We start from the raw sequence: 24,755 nt of genomic DNA, 5'->3' as shown, positions 1-24,755 counted from the left end.
GGTAGGGGTAGAATACAGGGAGCGAAAGGCTATACACAATTTGTACAGAAACCAGATGGCAGTTACAAGAGTCGAGGGGCATGAAAGGGAAGCAGTACTTGGGAAGGGAGTGAGACAGGGTTGTAGCCTCTCCCCCATGCTATTCAATCTGTATATTGAGCAAGCAGTAAAAGAAACAAAAGAAAAATTCGGAGTAGGTATTAAAATCCATGGAGAAGAAATAAAAACTTTGAGGTTCACCAATGACATTGTAATTCTGTCAGAGACAGCAAAGGAACCTGAAGAGCAGCTGAACGGAATGGACAGTGTCTTGAAAGGAGGATATAAGATGAACATCAATAAAAGCAAAACAAGGATAATGGAATGTAGTCGAATTAAATTGGGTGATGCTGAGGGAGTTAGATTAGGGAATGAGATGCTTAAAGAAGTAAATGAGTTTTGCTATTTGGGGAGCAAAATAACTGATGATGGTCGAAGTACAGGGGATATAAAATGTAGACTGGCAATGGCAAGGAAAGCGTTTCTGAAGAAGAGAAATTTGTTAACATTGAGAATAGATTTAAGTGTCAGGAAGTCGTTTCTGAAAGTATTTGTATGGAGTGTAGCCATGTATGGAAGTGAAACGTGGACGATAAATAGTTTGGACAAGAAGAGAATAGAAGCTTTCGAAATGTGGTGCTACAGGAGAATGCTGAAGATTAGATGGGTAGATCACATAACTAACGAGGAGGTATTGAATAGAATTGGAGAGAAGAGAAATTTGTGGCACAACTTGACTAGAAGAAAGGACCGGTTGGTAGGGCATATTCTGAGGCATCAAGGGGTCACCAATTTAGTATTGGAGGGCTGCGTGGGGGGTAAAAATCGTAGAGTGAGACCAAGAGATGAATACACTAAACAGATTCAGAAGGATGTAGGTTGCAGTAGGTACTGGGAGATGAAGAAGCTTGCACAGGATAGGGTAGCATGGAGAGATGCATCAAACCAGTCTCAGGACTGAAGACCACAACAACAACAATTTAAAAATACAGAGAAAAACTCAGCAAAAACAATATGAGAGGAACAATGTTGAAGCCTACTAAAAAGGGAGTCCCAACTGAAACAAGTGAGGCCATGTCTAAACCTATCCATCCTGTCTCTACTCATTAGTCTAGTAGTCATAATTTTTGCTTTTGGATCAGTGCATTCTGAAGTTACATTACTAATACTAATAAATACTGCATCATGATCTGAGAAAGGGAAAGTAATCACATCAGTGTACGTACATGTTCTCTTAATATTTGTAAATACACACATAAAAAAGTTTTGCATCACCCTGGTTCCTAAAACTGCTGAAGATAGACATTGACTGTGGATATTGTATCACAGACACAGCCCCTTTGACTATTCAGAGATGTCACTAAACTTGTCCAAAGATGTAAACAATCATGCATGAGCAGCATCTATCAGATAGAGGGGGTCCAACAGCCAATCAGTTCCAGTCAACCACCAAGAAGGAGGTACACGGCTTGTGTTGTCTGTAGTTCAACCATGCCTAGACGGTCAATACTGCCTTTCGATCATGTCCACATTGTTATTTTGTGCCAGCTAGAGCTCTCAACAAGGAAAGTGTCCAGACATCTCAGAGTGAACCAAAGCTATGTTGTTCGGACATGTGGAAGAGATACAGAGAGACAGGAACTGTCGATGGCATGCCTTGCTCATGCCGCCCAAGGGCTACTACTGCAGTGGATGGCCACTACCTATAGATTATGGCTTGGAGGAACCCTGACAGCAATGCCACCATGTTGAATAATGCTTTTCGTGCAGCCACAGGACGTCTTGTTATGACTCGAACTGTACGCAATAGGCTGTATGACGCACAACTTCACTCCCAACATTCATAGCGAGGTCCATCTTTGCAGCCATGACACCATGCAGCATGGTACAGATGGGCCCAACAACATGCTGAATGGACTGCTCAGGATTGGCATCACGTTCTCTTCACTGATGAGTGTTGCATATACCTTCAACCAGACAATTGTTGGAAACGTGTTTGAAGGCAACCCGGTCAGGCTGAACGCCTTATACACATCGTCCAGCGAGTGCAGCAAGTTGGAGGTTCCCTGCTGTTTTGGAATGGCATTATGTGGGACCAACGTGCGCTGCTGGTGGTCATGGAAGGCACCATAATGGCTGTACGATACGTGAATGCCATCCTCCAACTGACAGTGCAAACGTATTGACAGCATATTGGCGAGGCATTCATTTTCATGGATGACAATTCGCACCCCCCCTCGTGCACATCTTGTGAATGGCTTCTTTCAGGATAACAACATCACTCAACTAGAGTGGCCACATGTTCTCCAGGCATGAACCCTATCGAACATGCCTGGGGTAGATTGAAAAGGGCTGCTTATGGACGAAGTAACCCACCAACCGCTCTGAGGGATCTATGGCGAATCGTCGTTGAAGAAAGAGACAATCTGGACCAACGGTGTCTTGATGAACTTGTGTATAGTATGCCATGATGAATACAGGCATGCATCAATGCAAGAAGATGTGCTACTAGGTATTAGAGGTACAGGTGTGTACAGCAGTCTAGACCACCACCTCTGAAGGTCTCAGTGTATGATGGTACAACATGCAATGTGTGGTTTCCATGAACATTAAAAAGGCAGGAATGATGTTTATGTTGATCTCTATTCTAATTTTCTGTACAGATTCTGGAACTCTCAGAACCGAGGTGATGCTAAACTTTTTTTGATGTGTGTATATTGTCTAGACAGGCAGAGCCCCTTGTAGGTTTACAGTTAGCATAGTATAGGTTAAACTGTTGAAGCTAATTAATGAGCTCTGTCATGCTTTCTGTCCTGCAGAACATCAAAACTTGACCTGACATCCCCTCCAATGAAAAGATTATATTTCTCCCATTTTGGTATAACGAAGTACATTAAGAGGTCTCCACATTTCTCAAGGAAGACATGTGGGTCACCACTAGGTGGCCTGTACACTACTACTACTGCTACTACCACCACTGCTAATACTAGCACTAGCTTAATACTCTCAATTACTAGTCTTGATATTTCAAAATGTAGTTCAGCACAAAGGGTGTTGAGATCTGTCCTACCACAATTTTGTGCAAGAGGTGTTGAATTGGAAAGGAACATGTAGATAAGATACATTACACATAAGTAAAATTCTTTTCTTCAGAAGTAAAGAAGACTTTTGTGAACTGTAATGGCCTGGATATATCTTGTGCAATATTTAATCAATTACTAGGTACTTAGGCAAAAATTTTTAATCCTGAAAACTGTGTAATACTATTAATCTGATACGAATTATATATTTTATACTAAAATTTAAGATTTTGTTTCACTGTAGACCATCAGGACAAGTGTGCGCAAATGTCAAACAATATTGAATAAGCGACAATAACACATGCCACATTGCTCGCATTCTCCACAAAATTAACTTTCATACAGGTGCTTCTCAAGCATGTACTCAGCATCATTCTGGTCTCCTGCTCTGATGATCTGGTCATCAGTGAAGAAAAATGTGTGCAAGATTTCATCCTCCACAGGGACTCCCATGCCCCCACATTTGATGCTATGGGTTTTAAGTGTTCCCATTACATAGCCCTTTTGCAACAGGAAACTCTATTGACACTGAATTTCCTACTTTCATGGCACTCGCACAGTCCATATAGAACTTCTCAACTGTGCCAATGTAACTAGCTGACATGCCATTATTGTTCATACTTGTTCACAGATTGTTTTGTGGTATTATTTTATTGTTTTAATTCACTATCAGTTGAAAGTCAGAAACACATGAAAATAAGAGAAATATCCCAGTAGTTTATAATTTGAATAAAGATGTGTTTATGTATACTACGTCACTCAAAACATATTGTCATAAAATAAGAAATAAAAGAAGGAAGGAATTTTAAAATTGATCCGCCGAATTAAATTTTATAACTCTACAGTGAAAATACTGAACAGAAAAGTTTGGTTTGTCATGTACTGATCCTTCATGATCTGTCTCGGTGCTACTGGATTAAACTGCATGTGATGTTCTCTTCAGGGTATCGGAAAGAGTCTGCCTCTGGAGCTAGGTTATCCACATGTTAGACTGCTACATGGAGGACCTAGTTTTGATTTCCAGTGCTTTCAGGGACTTTTCCTGGAGTGGAATATACTCTGCCTTGAACTGTGGAGCTACTTGAATGAGTGGTAGTGATTTCCAGGTCTGTGAAGCTGACAGTAACTAGGACAGTGGAGTGCTTACCATGTGCCCCTCCACACTGTACCTGAATGATGCAATGATGCCATTGTTAGATGATGACATGGTGACTGGTCTGCACTGTATAGCCCGACAGGACCAGTAGATGGAGATCTGAACTTCAGTTTTAGAAGTCAGGGGAACACAAACCTTGTTCTAGTGCACACATAGTGTCATGAGTAAGTTGATTTTGGCTCCCTCTCTACTGAAGTTTTTCCATTTAACCCAATCTGAGTTGCAACATGATCAGAGGTGACAACCTCTGAAATTTGACCATTCTTATCTACAGAATCATCATTTGTATGTTTCAAACAATACTATGCTGTTCTTATTTTGTTCATGTTCTGCTCCATCAGATTGTTGCATTTGCTGTCCAGCGTTTGGATGGTTATGGCCATAAGTGTCTGCAACTGGGGCCAAGAGTGGGCGCATGCCCCCCCCCCCCCCCCACACACACCCCACCCCGTCCCACAAGAATCTGGACTACAGTTTTACTTGTTAGAGTGTTCTTGTACACTTCTAGAAGTGATTTCCAGTAATCCCACAAATCCTCTTGTGTAGCCAGGTGTAGCATAATGTGGCTGATGGGAGTGAGACAGTACCATAGCAATCATCATCTCCTCTTTAGAAAGTAGAACACTAGGCACTCGATTATGGAGTGTGGGTTCCATTCATTCGTATGTCACTCTTCCTTTAATAATAATTGCTGTACTGAGGATCCAGTCAAGGTGGAGAAAATTTGAATGCATTTTGAAAGGATAGACTGATGAGAAATTGAGGTTGTGTATTTGTTGCAGTAGATGAGAAACTCAGAGCTGCATGTGAAATTGTTTGGGCTAGACTCTGTTTCAGTGGTGGGCATAAACCTGTAATTGGATCCTTTTATCAATGACAACACACACCCCCACATTTAACTGAAAACTTCAGATAAAATTTCAGTTTTACTATTCTGTATGTCTCCCATTATACTGAAATTGTCAGAGGTTTCAGATATAATTTCAGTTTTCCTGTCATGTATGTTCCCCATTATACTGCAATCATCAGAGGAGACGATAATCATCCAATAATCAATTGGGATCATTATTGTTTTGTTAGTGGTGGGTGTGAGAAGACATCCTGCAAAATATTATTAAAAGCGTTCTTTGGAAACTACTTAGGAAGGATAGTTCAGAACAAGCAGAAAGAGTTATATGTTCAGTAAACTACGTAAAGAGTCACTTGAAACTTTTAGCTCAGGACAAGAGCATGTGGAGGAAATATGATTGAAGTTTAAAAAAATAATTGACCAAACACAGGATAGATATGTACCTTGCAGAACAGTTTAAGATTGGAGGGATCCTCTGTGATACACATTTACTCCAAAGAAAAAGGGAATCCTGCATAATTGGCATAAAATCAAGAATAAGAATATAGAATCAGAAATGCTGAATGAAACATGTTTTACTGTCGGGGGCAATGTGTGAAACCTTTGACAGGTACCATGACTGAATATTATTGAAAGATATCTCGCAAAATCCAAATAAATTGTGGCTGTACCTGCACCAAGGTGAGCATCCAGATGCTCTTGGGTGACACAGTGGCTGAAATTGAGGATAGCAAAGCAAAAGTCCAGATGCTGAAATTGGTTTTCAAATGTCCCTTTACAAAGGAAAACCCAAAATTATTGCCACAATTTAATTCTTGCACCACTACAAAGATTATGTAAGTGTTACTGGCAATGAGAAACAACTGTAATTGCTAAAATTGAACAAAGCTTTAGTGTCCAATGGAATCCCTATCAGGTACTACACAGAATTTGTAGCTAAGGTAGCTCCCCTTTTCACCATAATTTTCCATAGACCCCTCAAACACAAAAATGTACCAGGTAGTTGAAAGAAAGCCTAGGTGATATCTGTTTACAAGAAAGGTAGCAGAAGTGATACACAAAACTACTGTCTAGTATCCTTGAATGAATCTCTTGCTGAGTCTTACAACATATTCTGACCTGAAATGTAATGAGGCATCTCAAATAGAATGACTTACATGGCAACAAGTACGGATTCCAGAAAAGCTTTATGCAAAACTCAACTTACATTTTTCTCCCATGACATCCCGAAAGGCATGGACCGAGGCAGCCAGGTAGATGTAATATCTATTGAGTTGCAAAAAGCATTGGACTCAATACTACACCTATTCCTGTTATCTGAAGTTAGGTGTGTGAGTTACCCAGTGATATTTGCATGAGTTGTGTCCAGAAAGTAAGTCCTGTTTCATTGTACTGCCAGTGCAACACTAGTGTCACAGTTCTACACATTCACATTCAACTCCCTGGTTGATTGTACAGGGCTATTACAAATGATGACATATGGTCACGACACACTACAGATACGTAGAAAAACTCATAAAGTTTTGTTCAACTGAAGCTGCACTTCAGGTTTCTGCCGCCAGAGCGCTCGAGAACGCAGTGAGACAAAATGGTGACAGGAGCCGAGAAAGCGTATGTCGTGCTTGAAATGCACTCACATCAGTCAGTCATAACAGTGCAACGACACTTCAGGACAAAGTTCAACAAAGATCCACCAACTGCTAACTCCATTCGGCGATGGTATGCGCAGTTTAAAGCTTCTGGATGCCTCTGTAAGGGGAAATCAACGGGTCGGCCTGCAGTGAGCGAAGAAACGGTTGAACGCGTGCGGGCAAGTTTCACGCGTAGCCCGCGGAAGTCGACGAATAAAGCAAGCAGGGAGCTAAACGTACCACAGCCGATGGTTTGGAAAATCTTACGGAAAAGGCTAAAGCAGAAGCCGTACCGTTTACAATTGCTACAAGCCCTGACACCCGATGACAAAGTCAAACGCTTTGAATTTTCGGCGTGATTGCAACAGCTCATGGAAGAGGATGCGTTCAGTGCAAAACTTGTTTTCAGTGATGAAGCAACATTTTTTCTTAATGGTGAAGTGAACAGACACAATGTGCAAATCTGGGCGGTAGAGAATCCTCACGCATTTGTGCAGCAAATTCGCAATTCACCAAAAGTTAACGTGTTTTGTGTAATCTCACGGTTTAAAGTTTACGGCCCCTTTTTCTTCTGCGAAAAAAACGTTACAGGACACGTGTATCTGGACATGCTGGAAAATTGGCTCATGCCACAACTGGAGACCGACAGCGCCGACTTCATCTTTCAACAGGATGGTGCTCCACCGCACTTCCATCATGATGTTCGGCATTTCTTAAACAGGAGATTGGAAAACCGATGGATCGGTCGTGGTGGAGATCATGATCAGCAATTCATGTCATGGCCTCCACGCTCTCCCAACTTAACCCCATGCGATTTCCTTCTGTGGGGTTATCTGAAAGATTCAGTGTTTAAACCTCCTCTACCAAGAAACGTGCCAGAACTGCGAGCTCGCATCAACAATGCTTTCGAACTCATTGATGGGGACATGCTGCGCCGAGTGTGGGAGGAACTTGATTATCGGCTTGATGTCTGCCGAATCACTAAAGGGGCACATATCGAACATTTGTGAATGCCTAAAAAAACTTTTTGAGTTTTTGTATGTGTGTGCAAAGCATTGTGAAAATATCTCAAATAATAAAGTTATTGTAGAGCTGTGAAATCGCTTCAATCATTTGTAATACCCCTGTATTTCCACAGATGCCATTACAGCTGGATTGTGTTGTGACTTCATTTGTTAGTGATCATTCAAAATGGTTAAGACAATATCTGATTCCACTGAGTGTGGAGTGCATTCTGTAATAAGGTTTCTCAATGCAAAAAATGTTAAACGAGCTGTAATTTATTGTCAACTTGTAGAGACATATAGTGAAAGTGTAATGACTGACAGAATGGTGAGAAACTGGGTGACACAGTTCAATTATGGATGAACCATTGTTCATGACAAAGCTTGGAGTGGGTGGCCTTCTGTTGTCTATGGTGGTTTGTTTTAGAAAGTTACTGAGGAAATTCATCAAAACAGATGATTCACAATAAGAATGCTCAGTGGTGAATAAACGCAAATTTCAAAAACTATTCTGCATGAAATTATCACAAATGACATAAATTTTCACAAATTGTGTTCCCACTGGGTTCTGAAAATGCTTACAGATATCCACAAAATGAAGTGACTTGGCAGTGCTTTGACATTTCATACCCGATATGGTGATGAAGGAGATGATTTCTTAAACAGACTTGTGGATAGTGATGAAACTTTGGTTTGGCATGTCACTCCAGAATGAAAACAACAGTCAGTGGGGTGGCAGCACTCACAGTCCCCACAAAAACAAAAATTCAAAACATTGTCGGCAAAAAAAGTTGTGTACCTGTGTTCTGGGACAGATAGGACATCTGTGTGTTGAATATCTTCCCTGAGGTGAAACTGTCAATGTGGTATGATACTGGAAACATTAAGAAAACTTCAGTGCCCACTTCAAAACAAAAAGCATGGAATGGTAAGTAAAGGCACTGTGTTGCTTCATGACAATGCGCATCCACATTCTGATCGTGGCACTCAAAACCTTATTCAAAAATTCAGTTGGGAGCAGTTTGATCATCTGCTATACAGCCCCAATCTTGCACCTTCTGACTACCACTTGTTCTTGAACTTGAAGAGTGATTTTGGAGGAAGATGCTTTGACAGAGATGAAGAGACAAAAAATGGTGTTCAGCGGTGCTTGTCTTCACTGACACCATCCGGTTTCCGATTATGGCAGATGTCTGAACCAAGGTGGTAACTGTAGAAAAATAGTTCAAGAAATGCTCTTTCTTGTAAAAATAAATTTTGACTTGATAAAATGTTTTTATTAGTTTTTTTTTCCAAAACGGTACTCATTTTCTGGACATGCCTTGTATCTGAATTGAGAATTTCTTCATAAGGTGGATGCTGTATATTATCTTGGATGGAGAGTCATCATGAGATGTTTGAGACTCTTCCTGTCCTGTTGTATGTTAATGAATGTGCAGATAATATTAATTGTAGCTTCAGATTTTTCACAAATAAGTGTGTATCTATAATGAATTTCTGTTTGGAAAACATGCACAGACTTTCAATTGGAGCTGGATAAGATTTTAAAGTAATGCGAAGAGTGGTAACTAGCTTTAAATGTTGAGAAATGTAAAATTATGCTGTCCAGAAAATGAAAAACTCTAGTAGTCTTTAAGTATAAAATCGATGAATTGCAATTGGTATTGTTCAACTCATACAAATGTGTGGATACAACAACTTGTAGAGGTATGAAATGGAATTATCACATAGTCCCAGTTATAGGAAAAGCAGGTGGTAGATGCTGGTTCGTTTGTAGGATACTAGGAAATGCAATCGGACCAAGAAGCAGATTGCTTAGAAGTCACAAGTGTATGGGATCCATACAAAATAGAACACACTAGGGATAATGAATGTATACAAAGAATGACTACAAATGGCACGGGTCTGTTTGATCCACAGGAGAGTCTCACAGAAATGTTGGAGAAACTGAACTGCCAGATAATTGAAGATAAGTAGAAACTATCTCATGAAAGCCTTCTAACGAACTCTGCAAGAATCAGCTTCAGGTGTGGAATCTAGAATTGTACAATTACCCCCATAGTATTGGTTCTATAGGAATCACCTGAAGACCAAGATTATACTATTTAACAGAGTGCACAGCAGCCATTAAAATTATCATTCTTTCCGTGCTCCATATGTGAATGGTATGGAAAGCAGCCCAAATAACTGGTACAATGGAAAGTAGCATCTGCCATGTACTTCACTGTGGTTTGTAGAATATAGATGTAGATGGATATGCAATAAATAGTGGCTTATTGGTACCTAAAGTGAAGTTTCATAGCTATGAACTGAAGTCACAATCTGAACATGTCCTCTAAAAATGAGATCTTGGATATATCAAGAAAGTTCATTCAGTGATGCCATAAAAATGTGGGATTTAAGCATTTGAGAATTGTACAGTCACAATAAAATAATTTTTACACTTTCATAGCTAGATATCTTTGATCATTTCTTCTACTTTGAGTTTGAGTGAGTGGACAGTGATTGTATGAGCTGGAAATTTGTTATACTGCATGTTTAATAACAGTTTTTGTTTGTTAATTTCCAAATGTTTCTAAATTTTGGTAAGCAAATATGTAGTTGTTATGTTAATGAGATTTAATTTTCACTGTAAGGAACAACATACATCATAATCTGTACTGAGTGCTTTTTTGCAGGTTGCATTCAGATTCGAACATGTCTTTGGTATCTAGTATTTACTGGAACACTTGTAAATTTCATGATTACCAACAATGTAAATATTGCAATAGTTGACATGATAAAGAAGCACCCACTAGCAAGTCAAGAAACAGAAATGGGAGCCTGTTCATTGGAAACACAACTAATGTGGAAAAATGATTCTTTTGAAAGCAAGACTGAAAATTTAACTTCTAATCAGCAAGCAGTTACTGTAGATAGTGACAAAGTGGTAATAAAATCTTCATTATTATTTACCTTTATGAATACTGTTAATGAGTTTTAAAATGAATACTGCAACATTATTGCTTATTTAATTCTGTCTTTTCTCACTCTTAGTAATCTGGCTGATAGAATAAAAATGTAGCTTACATAAAATTATCATTTTATTATTATATCATTCTATTCAGCATAGATCAGGATAACTTGTGTACTGATAAAAATTCTCAATTACAGCTTCGATTTGAATGGGATGAGAAACAACAAGGCATGGTTCTCGGTGCCTATTTCTGGCTGCATTCAGTCCTACAGCTGCCAGGTGGCATGCTTTCTCATGCCTATGGTACAAAGAAAGTGTTTGGTTTTAGCAATTTAACTATGTTTGTTTTGTCATTGCTCATTCCTGTGGCAGCTAAAATTGGTTATGAGGCAATTGTTGCCCTCAGAGTTGTTCAAGGATTCATTGGAGTAAGTACAACTTTGACTTTGTTTCTTCTACATAAGTGAAAATCTGTTGCATAATTAAGTAATAGTGTAACGTACTACCAAATTATCAGTGTGGACATTCCACGTGGGAAAAATATATCTAAAAACAAAGCTGATGTAACTTACCAAACGAAAGCGTTGGCATGTTGATAGACACACAAACACACACACAAAATTCAAGCTTTTGCAACCAACGTTTGCTTCGTCAGGAAAGAGGGAAGGAGAGGGAAAGACGAAAGAATGTGGGTTTTAAGGGAGAGGGTAAGGAGTCATTCCAATCCCGGGAGCGGAAAGACTTACCTTAGGGGGAAAAAGGACAGGTATGCACTCGCACACACACACACATATCCATCTGCACATATACAGACACAAGCAGACATTTGTAAAGGCAAAGAGTTTGGGCAGAGATGTCAGTCGAGGCGGAAGTACAGAGGCAAAGATACCTCACCTGTCATTCAACAATGGGCCAGACCACGTCCATCACCAAATGATTAAAAATCTATCAGTGTATTACCAGCACCACCTCCTTGTCATCTTCAACTGCATCTAGAGTGATGGTGAATTACCATCACAGTGGCGAGAAAGTATCACCATTCCAGTGGTAAAATCTGGTAAGAACCTGCTAGATATGGATGGCTATCACCCTATTAGTCTGACCAATGTTGTGTACAAGCTGCTTAAATGTATGGTGAGCTTTTGGCTCCTTGAGACTCGGAGCCTTCTGGCTCCATCCCAGTGCAGTTTTCGCCAAGTCAGACAACTTGGTATACTTGGAGTCTGCCAACCGAACAGCCTTTCTTGCCATTATCGCCTTAATGCTGTCTTTTTTGACCTGCACACTTTCAGATTTCTAGTCGGTGCTTCACACAGTTTCCCCATACACAAGAGATATGGGCTCTGTACTGAGTATCCCACTTATTTTAGTAGCCATTAATGGTCTCACAGCAACTGTGGGCTGCTCAGTATCACCCTTCTTATACGCTGACGACTTTTGCATTTCCATTTGCTCATCTACTATTGGTGTGGCTGAACATTGACTGCATGGAGCCATATGGAAGGTACAGTCATAGGGCCCTCACCCACGGCTTTCAGTTTTCAGCCACTAAGACTTGCGTCATGCATTTCTGCCACCTTCGACGGTTCACCCGCACCCACAACTTTATCTTGATTACTATCTCCTTAATTTAGTGGATTCTTTATTGCTTTTTAGAAATGGTTTCTGATGCACACTTAACTTGGCTTCCCCATCTTCATCAACTTAAGCAAAAGTGCTGGCAGCACCTTAACATTCTTCGATGCCTGAATCACACTGACTGGGATGCAGATTACCCTATTCTGTTGCAGCCGTACAAAGCCCATGTATAGCACCGTCTTGACTATGGGAACCTGGTGTATGGTTCAGCATTGTCCTCAGCATTGTGGATGCTGGGCCTTATACACCACTGTGAAGTTAAACTCATGGCAGGAGCTTTCTGAATGACCCTGTGAACAGCCTGCTCATAGAAGCCGGGGTTCTGCTGTTGCAGATCAAGCAACAACAACTGCTTGCCAATTATACTGTGCACATTTGCAACTCACCTACACATCCGAATTACTATTTCCTTTCTCCTAACACAGTGATCCATCTCCCACAATGGCGACCCAAATCAGGGGTTGCAATTGCAGTCCATGTCCGGTCCCTCCTCATTGAACTCGAGTCTTTCTCCCTACCATCTCTTCTCCGAGTCCACTTACATACACTCTTGAATACAGAATGGTGCTCCCTGACTTGTATGGTAAAGGAGCCGACGAATGTGTAGAGGTCCTCCAAGCGAGCCTCTCACAAGGACTCTGTTATCCTTTACTGGCACCGCATTGGCCATACTTGACTGACTTATGATCACCTGCTACATCATGAGGACCAACCTTAGTGTCACTGTGCTTCATGCTTGACAGTAGTTCACATCTCGTTGGACTGTCTAAATTTAACCGCCCTGTGGTGGACTTTTAATCTCCCTGACAAGCTCCCTTCGCTTTTAGGTAACAGTGCCTCAACGGCTAACATAGTTTTAAGTTTTATCCATGAAAGGCATTTTTCTCATTCTATTTAAGGGTGGGCATCTTTCAGGCCCTCACCCTATCTATTTTGACTCATCCTTGCTCCCTCTGGTGCTGTTTTTTCAACTTGGTGTTTGTCTTTTCACCATCTGTGTTTCTCTTGCCTTGTGGTTTTAGGCTAGGGATTTTAATGTGTTGCAGAGTGGCTGACCATCCTTTTTTACTCTTGTGATCAGGTAGCTGCGGCCATCTGCTATATTAACACTTTTTACTACTTTTTTCATTTTCATTTTCATTAATGTTTTCAGTTTTGGCTTGATACTTTCATTTTCTACTTCCATGTGGTTACACACATAGTTTTACACATTTTCTTTCTTCCCCAGATTTCAAGCTATAGGTTTCCTTTGGGGTATTGTTTTAATCTGAGACCGCTGTGACTAAGGAAAAGGGACTGATAACCACGCAGTTTAGTCTCTTTGATCTCCAGACTGACCAATCAACCAACTGTACCTAATACTAACAGAATTGTTAGCACATTACAAAACTGAAAGTAGTAACAAGAAATACAATGAAAAGCTTATGAATTGACATAGAATTAAGAAATTATGAAAGTTTGCCAATTTTGTTGAAGGAAAATGATTTGTCAAAGCCAGAGTGGGATTACATGTAAATGTTTTTGTGAAAGCTGTCACTAAAATTCATGCTTTCATTCATAACATTCCTCAGTCCTATGAGATGGTGCTATTTAGTCGATCCTAATCACTGCAAGTTTACTACAGCTAGTGTGTGCGCGTGCGCATGTGCGTGCACGTGCGTGACTAATCTGTTATTCATTATAAATACTCTGCAAATATTATGGTCTTCTGAAATTTCATATATGTTTAGTAATAGCAACTGACAATTGCTTCATAACACTTAAATTTCAGCAATATTTTCTAAGTGTTTTAAATTACAGCATGTTTCATGTTTACAGGGACTCGCATGGCCTGCTTTACACAGTCTTACAGCCAACTGGATCCCTCCAAATGAACGCAGCAAATTTGTTACAGCATATATGGGTAAGTAAAAATAGTAATGTATTGATATACTGTAGTCTATTAACTAAACAAAACACTTGTTGCTTTCTTTCACAAAACTTTATTATTTTTGTCTGACCCAGGTTTCATGTTGTAAGCCATTTTCCAGTGGATAACTGATTCCAAAGATGACAACCAAGTTATCTTTGGAATCAGCTGTGTAAAGGAAAATGGGCCTACAGCCCAAAACTTTGGTTGCCCAAAAATAACCAAGTTGTTTGAAATAAGAGAAAAAAATGTTAATTTAGTTAAGACAGTATGTAGTGTTTCACCAAGAACTCACAGTTGCCAGAACCTCTCCTCTGAATCCATTTCCCTCCTCACCCCTATGACACCACTACACATCTACCTTCTACATGCTCCCCAAAATATACAAACCCAACAATCATGGATACATCATTGTGGCTGGTTATTGTACTTCACACTGAAAGAATCTCAGCCATCATTGACCAACACTTCCAACAAATTGGCCATTTCTAGCTTCCCACATCAAAGATACCAACCATTTCCTTCACCGAATCTCCACCATCCCCACCCCTTTACTTCCTACAAGAACTATTTATCACTGTTGACCCCACCGCCCTATACACTAACTTCCCTCATGCCCATAGCCTTACTGCTATTGAACACCACCTTTCCCAATACCCTCAGAATCCAAACCCACCACCTCATTCCTTGTACACCTTACTAACTTTATCCTAACTCACAACTATTTTTCCTTCGAAAGGAAGGTATAGAAACAAATCTGCTGCACAGCCATGAGCACCTGCATAACAAACTCCTGTGTCAACCTGTTTATGGGCCATCTAGAGGAGACCTTACTAGCCTCCCAAAAGCCAAACCCCTAGTCGGTTCAGGTTCATTGATAATATCTTCATGATCTGGACTCAGGGCCAAGACACCCTATCCCCATTCCTTCACAGCCTCAACACCTTCTTTCCCATATGCTTCAGTTGGTCCTCCCCAACCCAGCGTGCCACCTTCTTAGACGTTGACCTCCTCCTCTCTGATGGCTCCATCCACACTTCTGTCCATATAAAAATCTGCCAACCACCAACAGTATCTTCATTTCAACAGCTGTCATCCCTTTCACACTAAAAAAACCCCTCCCACACAGCCTGGCTACCTAGGGATTGCATATCTGTAGTGACAAAAACTCTGAAGGTCTCGCCAAGGTCTTCACAGACAGGCGCTATCTCCCAGGTGTAGTTTGCAAACAGATCTCCTATTCCATTTCCTCTTGCATCCTAAATCCCCAACCCCAAGAACCAGGCACAAAGGAGTGCCCCCTCTGTCACCCAGTACCGACCTGGACTGGAACAGCTGAATTACATCCTTTGCCATTGCTTTGATTACCTGTTGTCATGCCCTGAAATATGGGACATCCTATCCAAGATCTTTCCCACCCATCTTAGAGTGGTGCTCTGTCACCAACCAACCACCACATCATCCTAGTCCGTCCCTATGCCACTCCCAATCCTATCCCTTTGCCACAAGAATCATATCCCTGAGGAGGACCCAGGTGCAAGACCTGTCCAATCCATCCACCCAGCACTTCCTATTGCAGTCTTGTCGCAGGCTTTTCCTATGCCATCAGAGGCCAGACCATGTGTGAAAGCAACCATGTCAAATACCAACTCTGCTGCAAACATTGCACAGCTTTTTTATACTGATATGACAATGAACCAGCTGTCCACTGGGATGAACGGCCACTGTCAGACTGTGGCCAAGAGCAAAGTACAATACCCTATGGCACAACTTGCAACTGAACATAACATGCTTGATTTCAGTAGCTGCTGTACTACCCAAGCCATCTGGATCCTCTCCTCCTCCGCCAGCTTTTCTGAACTGTGTAGGTGAGAGGTACCTTTACAACACAATCTCTGCTCCAGTAATTATCCCAGTCTTGATCTACAGTAACATACTGTCCCCACACCGTCCATCCAACAGTTTCCATGTGCTCTGTCCTTTCACCTCCTCCCCATTCTTATCTCCCACCCTCTTAGTATGCTGCCCTCTGCCAATTCATCTGCCCATCCTTCTCTGCTCCTCTCCTTTTTCATTCTGTTTTCCCCACCACCCTGCCCTCCAACCTCACAACACTGTAACTGTTGGCAATCTAGTCCCTGTACACTCCACCAGACAGTGCTCCTCCCCCCCCCCCCCCCGTCCCACTGATACACTTCTGTCCCTTTCCCTTCTTCACCCCCTCCAGATTGCTGCTTCCATTTCATGTGACAACTGCATTCTGGTCCAAGCTGCCAGTGTTGGCAATCATGTGTGCATGAGGCGTGCTTGCTTGTGTAAATGAATGATGTGTGTTACTCTTTTTTTTCTGATGAAGGCTGTGGCCAAAAGCTTGTGTGTAAGTGTCTTTTAATTGTATCTGTCGCCAACTTAACATGTCATCTTTATGGTAAGTAGCCATCTATCTTTTCCTGTGTTGCTGGACTTTAGATAAAGGTGTAGGAAGCCAGAAAGTGAAACTAATAAATGGAGCATGTATAATTAATTAGTGTTCACAACATTTTTAATCACACTGTGTAATATCTAGAAACAAATGAGCTAAATTATATTGAAAGGATAAGACTGTACCGTGGTTTTTGTGAACCACCTAGGTCACTACAGATGAATTACAGGATGCTTTCTTAAATAAGGCCATGTCCACTTCTATCCCACATCCTTAGCCAGTTTGAGGTAGTTCATTGTTCACTTGTAGTCTCCAAACTGAAGACTGGTTTAGTTAGGCTCTCTACATTATACTGTATCTCTGTATAACTACTGCTACCTATATCCACTTGAACCTGCTTATTGAAGTCAAGCCTTGAGCTCACTCTACAATTCTTCACCACTTCCTTAAACTTTTGCCCCAGTTCGATCTCCTCATCAGTCATTTGCTCTACTCGTCTAACTTTCAGCATTCTTCTTTGGGACCACATTTCAGGAGCCTCCATTTGCTTCTTGTCTGTACCCTTTATTGTCCATTTTCCATATCTACACAAGACTAAACTCAATTTACCCCCCACACACTGTAAATATTGAATAAGATTTGGGGGAGTGTACAACTGTGTCTCATTCCCTTCTCAATTACTACCTCCCTTTCATGTTCTTCAAGTCCTATAACTTCAGTCTGGCTTCTATCAAAGTAAGCTTTACCTTGTTGCATTTTATTCATGCTACCTTCATAATATCAAAGAGTATATTCCAGTCAACATTATCAAAATATTTCTCTAAATTTACAAATGTAGGTTTGCCTTTATTCAGCCTGTCTCATGAGATAAGGGTGTCCCTGTATATTTAGACATAAATGACCTCAGCAGTGACCAAGCTGTTAAATGCTAATCTTTATTTCTTTCCAGTAATATTTTGTTTTGCTGTTTGAAAAAATAAAACCAACAGTTCTATTTCTTTTACATCTTACCAATTCCACCTCTCTCTTCACATTGCAGAAACATTGTACAGTATACCTTGTCATATCCAGATGTATTTCCAGTGAAAAGTCTCAGAAAGGTAGTACATTCCTTTACCACTGTTCTGGTGGGGCAATAGTTTCTTGACACAGGCTGGTTGAACCTAGTTCAAAGCTGGATTTATCATTCTCTCTCCCTCCCTTTCTCCCCCCCCCCTCCTCTCTCTCTCTCTCTCTCTCTCTCTCTCTCTCTCTCTCTCTCTCTCTCTCTCATACAGGATTACTTCCGACAAGCCTCTTTCAGAATGCTGGTTTCATTGCTAAAATACAGTGCAACCACAAATCTGAAAGTATTTGGAATACGAGTTGTACTTACCTCCACTGTCACAGGACACACAGTAGTTTCAACATAATGAGTTCACTATTGGACATTTTATTCAAGCTATGTTGACACAAGCAAAAATATATGTTTGTGTAGGCATTTACTATGTGGCTAAGTGCACACATATTTAACATATGTACCATTGCCATTGAAATCTGTTTTCATTAAAACATCTTCGATTTTTCATAGCATTCATTACAGTATTTCCCAAAATGTTTTCATTTTATATCACTTATTTTGTATGTACCTCCTTATATTTTTCAATATGATACTGTAATTCTACTTCTAGGGTCTCTCTTCTAAATATGAAAACTCCACTCTTGTCATAAAACATAATAAAACTATTTATTACATTCTTGAAACACCTCAGTTGTTTAAATTTCTTGTTATGTTGAAACTTTCTCATCATGTTTTTAAATTGGCAGCAGTAGGCCATCTGATCAGGCTAGAAGACCACTAGGTAAGTCTCTCTGGGAGAAAACATTTGCCCTGGTTACATTATTGCTACATAACAAAGTGTAGGGAGTCCAAAGAAATTTGTTGGACTTGGCCTATAGTGTGCATCCATTCAGAAAGTGGCCCAGTTTTTAACTCTTCTGGGCATCCTCCTCCACTAACCCTCAGCAGCCAGTAAGGTCTGATCTTCATCTGAACACCTTGCTGTAAATAGTGCTGGACGGTGACAAACGCTGTGCCATACTTCAGTGGCAACGCATTTTAATCATTGTTGTTTGCAACAACAATTTGCAGGGCCTGGCAACATGAAAATATTCACCCCTCAAACCACCTCACTTCATTCCCTCCAAGCTCCCCCTCCCCCTCCTCTCTCTCTCTCTCTCTCTTACTCCCTCTCTTTCTCTCCCTCTCTTTCTCTCTCTCTCTTCCTCTCTCTCTCTCTCTCTGCACATAGGCTCCTTCTTATGTGACACATACTATAATACAAAACTTTAACGAAATGTTACAAATGAGTTTGTGAGCAATGTATTTACTTCTGGCACCTTGGGTCAGACTGAACTGAGTAATGCATCACTAAAATAAGAAAAAAGTATTCCACTTATTACACCATGTACTTGGATTTCTAACTAACTGCTTTGCTAAGGGTAGGATGCAGTAGTGCAACTGGTCCCCTGAGCCAACTTAGACTTTCCACCATATCCCCCACCCCTCACCCTCTCCCACTTCCCAAGGCCTTCAAAGATGCAGTATCCCCTAGACCTAGTCCACAAACAGATGTCCCATGCCATTTCCCCTCACATCCCCAATTCTCCCACCACCCACAAGAACCAGCCACAAAGGAGTGCCTCATTTATCACCCAATACCACCCCAGCCTGGAACAACTGGACCACATCCTTCACAAGGGCTCTGATTAATTATCATCATGTCCTGAAATGAGGGACATCCTACCTGAGATCTTTCCAGACCCTCCTAAAAATGTGTTCCATCACCTCCATAATATCCTAGTCCATCCCTATGCCACTCCCAATCCCAACCCTTTGCCACAAAGATCATATCCCTGAAGAAGACCCATATGCAAGACCTGCCCAGTCCACCCAACCAGCACTTCTTATTCCACTCCTGTCACAGGTTTCATGCTCACCATTGGGAGCCAGGGTACCTGTGAAAGCAGCCATGTCATTTATCACCTCTGCTACAATCGTTGCACAATTTTTTTTGTATTGGTATGACTAATCAACCAGCTGTCCACTGGGATGAACAGCCACCATCAAACTGTGGCCAAGAGCAAAGTAGACCACCCTGTGGCACAACTTGCAGCTCAACATAACATGCTTGATTTCAATGGCTGCTTCACTATTCGAGCCATCTGGATCCTGCCCTCCACCACCAGCTTTTATGAAGTGTGCAGATGGGAGTTATCCTTACAGCACATTCTCCTCTCCTGTAATTATCCTGGCCTCAACCTATGGTAAAATACTTTCCCCACACACTCCACCCAACAGTTTCCACCGCCACTGTCCACAGCTGGTGGTCTTGTGGTCATGTTCTCGCTTCCCAAGCACAGGGTCCCAGGTTTGATTCCCGGAAGGGTCGGGAATTTTCACCTGCCTCAAGATGACTGGTTATTTGTGTGTTGTCCTCATCATTTCATAATCATTCATGAATGTGGTGAGTTTGGACTGAGCAAAGGTTGGGAATTTTTTATGGACGCTGATAACCACGCAGTTGAGTGCCCCACAAACCAAACATCATCATCCACCCCCTCTCTCCTGTCACCTCCTCTTTATTCTCATCTCCCACCCTCGTTGTCTGCTGCCCTCTGCAAATGAACCTGCCCATCTTTCCTCACTCTTCCTTTTTTGACCTGTTTAGCCCACTTCCTTTCCCCATAACCTTCTGACACAATGCCTGTTGTCATTCTAGTCGCTGCAAACTCAGCCAGACAGTGCTTCTCTCTACCCCCACTTGTACACTGCTATCCCTTCCCCTTCTCCACCCACTCCAGGTTGCTCGTTCCATCCCATGTGATAGCTGCATTCTGGCCCAAGCTGCTCATGTGTGTACGAGGTGTGCTTGCTTGTGTGAATGAATGGTGTGCGTTTCTTGTTTTTCTGACAAAGGTTGTGCCTGAAAGTTTATGTGTAAATGTCTTTTAATTGTGCCTGTCTGCAACTTAACATTTCATCTTTATGGTAGATGGCAATCTATATTTTCCTACATTATTGATATTCCTACCTGGAGTTTCCATTGTTTACTACATGGTTCCTGAAGGCAGCAATCTTTTCAACAGTTGCAAGGGCAACAGGATGTGTGCCTGACAGATCTGGCTTTGTAACATAGCCAACATGGCTTTGTTATGTTATTGTAGTACTGTGGCTTGGCTGCAAGCCGTAGATCCCTTATATTTCCAAAGGTCATGCAGTTCTATTGTATGATTTAACAATGAAGGCATATTTACTGGAGCTGAAGTGGAATCTGACCATCATTTGTTAGTAATTAAGTGCAGGTTGAAGCTGAAGAAATTTGCACAAAGTTATCAAAGTAAGAGATGGGATCAGTATAAGTTTTATTATGTCATTTCAGCTAGTGCTGCCATCAGATATTTGCCATTAAGATAAGAGGAAAGGTAATTATTTTTTTATCTTTTGTGCCTTGCTGTTGTATAGCAAACGACAGTTGCTCTGTATGTTCCTCTTATCTTAATTGCAGGTGTCATATGACGGCAAAAGCCAAACAATGTAGACTGGCACTAACAAGAAAAGCTTTTATCAGAAAGAGTATTGTCTTTACACCAAATATAATTTAAGTGGTATAGAGTCTTTTTTTTTAAAAGGATTTGTCAGGAGTGTAGTGTTAAATATATTCCAATCTTTGCCCTCCCTACAACTTTTACCCTCTACAGTGCCCTCAAGTGCCATAGAGGTTATCCTTTGATGTCTTGATGCATATTCTTTCATCCTGTTGCTTCTCTTTGTCAGAGATTTCCACATGTTCATCTTTTCGCCAATTCTGCAGAGAACCCTCTTATTTCTTATCATATCAGTCTACTTAAAATTCAACATTCTTCTACAGCACCACATTTCAAATGCTTCAGTTCTATTTTTTCCAAATTTTTCCATAGACCAATATTCACTTCCATACAATGCTGTGATACAAATGTACATTCTCAGAAATTTATCCCTGAGATTAAGATCACTGTTTGATACTAGCAGACTTCTTTGGCGAGGAATGCTCTTTTTGCCTGTGCTAGCCTGCTTTTTGTGCCACCTTGCTTCATTCATCATGTGTTATTTTGCTTACGAGATAGCAGAATTTCTTCTCTTTGTCTGCTTCATGATCATCAATTTTGATGTTCAACTTATCACTTATCTCATTTGTGCTACTCCTCATTGCTTTTATCTTTCATCAGTTTTCTTTCAATCTATAGCATATACTCATTAGACTGTTCTTTCTATTCAACAGGTCATGCAATTCTTCTCCTCTTTTACTGACGATGGCAATGTCATCAGTGAATTGCTATCCTTTACCCTCAAATTTTAATCTCTCACCAGAACCTTTCTGTAGTTCCATCATTCCTTCTTTGATGTAGAGAGTGAATAGAATAGTAGGGGTAGAAGATTACATCCCTGTCATATATTTAGTTTTATGTTCCATGGATCTCTTCATGCTGTGGAATGACTGATTTTGCATTCATATGTAAATATGGCTGCATGCTGACTTTCTTTTCTTTCCCTTTTTTATTTTTAAATCTGTGCACCTGGTATTCCATTCTTATTTGTCCATCTTTGTTCTTTTGTAGTTCATGTAAATATTGAACATATTCTGTATTTACATACAGCTTACACTTATTTTCCTAACAATTTTGAACATCTTGTGCAATTTTACATCGTCAAATGCTTGTACTAGGCTGGCAGATCTTATAAACGTGTCTTGATTTTTCATCTGGTAGCATGTAAACATTTCTATCTTGCTCACTTGATACATGATTATAACTACTACCAGCATGAGGCACCATTTACAATATACCCACAAAAGCTTGTGTAGTGTGTACAAAGGCTTGTAGAACAAAGTAACGTGAACAGATATTGTGTATTATAAAATATAGAACTGGCAAGCTGCCTATCACTGTTAGCTTTATACCTTGCATTTAACACATTTATAGGGAAAGTCAGTTACCATTTCTTCTGGAGGATATTTTATTTCTTCTGGAAGATATTTTACCTTGATTCATTAATGGCATAAGGCAGCAGGACACATATTTCAACTAAGCAGACGACCCATTGCTATGTCAGATAGACCAAAACAGATCTCTTATGTTCACTGCAGTAGAAAATGATCATAGAGAAGATAATATATATGTAGGGCCAGGAAAAATTCGTTTTATTTTATGGTCAAATTCAGTATTATTTTTTGCCAGATTTGGCGTCATTTTTTCGATTTCACTGAAATTTTTTGCCATTTCACTGTTATTTTTTGCCAGTTTTGGTGCTGTTTTTTGCCAGCTTCAATGCTATGTTCTTGCCAAATTAATTTTTTTCTTATTTCACTGTTACTTTTTTGACAGTTTTGATGTTATTTTTAATTCCTAGTCCATTTTAATTTTTTACCAATTTCATTGTTATTTTTTGCCAATTGTGGTGCTAGGTTTGAAGTTATATCATAGTTCATCCTGCAAGAAGTGAACTGTTAATTTAATGTTATATATGAAGCTCAACCTTGAGGAAAAAAGAATTCTAAATACACTTCAACATTCAATAACTATCAGTTACCACAATGTACACTCCTGGAAATGGAAAAAAGAACACATTGACACTGGTGTGTCAGACCCACCATACTTGCTCCGGACACTGCAAGAGGGCTGTACAAGCAATGATCACACGCACGGCACAGCGGACACACCAGGAACTGCGGTGTTGGCCGTCGAATGGCGCTAGCTGCGCAGCATTTGTGCACCGCCGCCGTCAGTGTCAGCCAGTTTGCCGTGGCATACGGAGCTCCATCGCAGTCTTTAACACTGGTAGCATGCCGCGACAGCGTGGACGTGAACCGTATGTGCAGTTGACGGACTTTGAGCGAGGGCGTATAGTGGGCATGCGGGAGGCCGGGTGGACGTACCGCCGAATTGCTCAACACGTGGGGCATGAGGTCTCCACAGTACATCGATGTTGTCGCCAGTGGTCGGCGGAAGGTGCACGTGCCTGTCGACCTGGGACCGGACCGCAGCGACGCACGGATGCACGCCAAGACCGTAGGATCCTACGCAGTGCCGTAGGGGACCGCACCGCCACTTCCCAGCAAATTAGGGACACTGTTGCTCCTGGGGTATCGGCGAGGACCATTCGCAACCGTCTCCATGAAGCTGGGCTACGGTCCCGCACACCGTTAGGCCGTCTTCCGCTCACGCCCCAACATCGTGCAGCCCGCCTCCAGTGGTGTCGCGACAGGCGTGAATGGAGGGATGAATGGAGACGTGTCGTCTTCAGCGATGAGAGTCGCTTCTGCCTTGGTGCCAATGATGGTGGTATGCGTGTTTGGCGCCGTGCAGGTGAGCGCCACAATCAGGACTGCATACGACCGAGGCACACAGGGCCAACACCCGGCATCATGGTGTGGGGAGCGATCTCCTACACTGACCGTACACCACTGGTGATCGTCGAGGGGACACTGAATAGTGCACGGTACATCCAAACCGTCATCGAACCCATCGTTCTACCATTCCTAGACCGGCAAGGGAACTTGCTGTTCCAACAGGACAATGCACGTCCGCATGTATCCCGTGCCACCCAACGTGCTCTAGAAGGTGTAAGTCAACTACCCTGGCCAGCAAGATCTCCGGATCTGTCCCCCATTGAGCAAGTTTGGGACTGGATGAAGCGTCGTCTCACGTGGCTGCACGTCCAGCACGAACGCTGGTCCAACTGAGGCACCAGGTGGAAATGGCATGGCAAGCCGTTCCACAGGACTACATCCAGCATCTCTACGATCGTCTCCATGGGAGAATAGCAGCCTGCATTGCTGCGAAAGGTGGATATACACTGTACTAGTGCCGACATTGTGCATGCTCTGTTGCCTGTGTCTATGTGCCTGTGGTTCTGTCAGTGTGATCATGTGATGTATCTGACCCCAGGAATGTGTCAATAAAGTTTCCCCTTCCTGGGACAATGAATTCACGGTGTTCTTATTTCAATTTCCAGGAGTGTATATCTGTCATCCTCAGATCTCTTAACTTTTT

The 24,755-nt window shown here is 41.4% G+C and overlaps 1 protein-coding gene across 3 annotated transcripts in view; it reads left to right on the top strand.

Annotated features, from left to right (window-relative positions):
- The window catches only part of LOC126237448 (sialin-like), a 191,648-nt gene that overhangs the window by 141,088 nt on the left and 25,805 nt on the right, over positions 1 to 24,755 (top strand). For all 3 annotated transcript variants that reach the window (XM_049947578.1, XM_049947577.1, XM_049947579.1), the window contains exons 2-4: positions 10,439 to 10,689; positions 10,914 to 11,144; positions 14,173 to 14,257. In XM_049947578.1, coding sequence (XP_049803535.1) covers positions 10,439 to 10,689; positions 10,914 to 11,144; positions 14,173 to 14,257 — 567 coding nt within the window. The remainder of the gene's footprint in view (positions 1 to 10,438; positions 10,690 to 10,913; positions 11,145 to 14,172; positions 14,258 to 24,755) is intronic.

This window comes from Schistocerca nitens, chromosome 2 (assembly GCF_023898315.1).
Source record: "Schistocerca nitens isolate TAMUIC-IGC-003100 chromosome 2, iqSchNite1.1, whole genome shotgun sequence".
Lineage (NCBI taxonomy): Eukaryota > Metazoa > Arthropoda > Insecta > Orthoptera > Acrididae > Schistocerca > Schistocerca nitens.
This window is presented reverse-complemented; position numbering and strand designations above follow the sequence as displayed.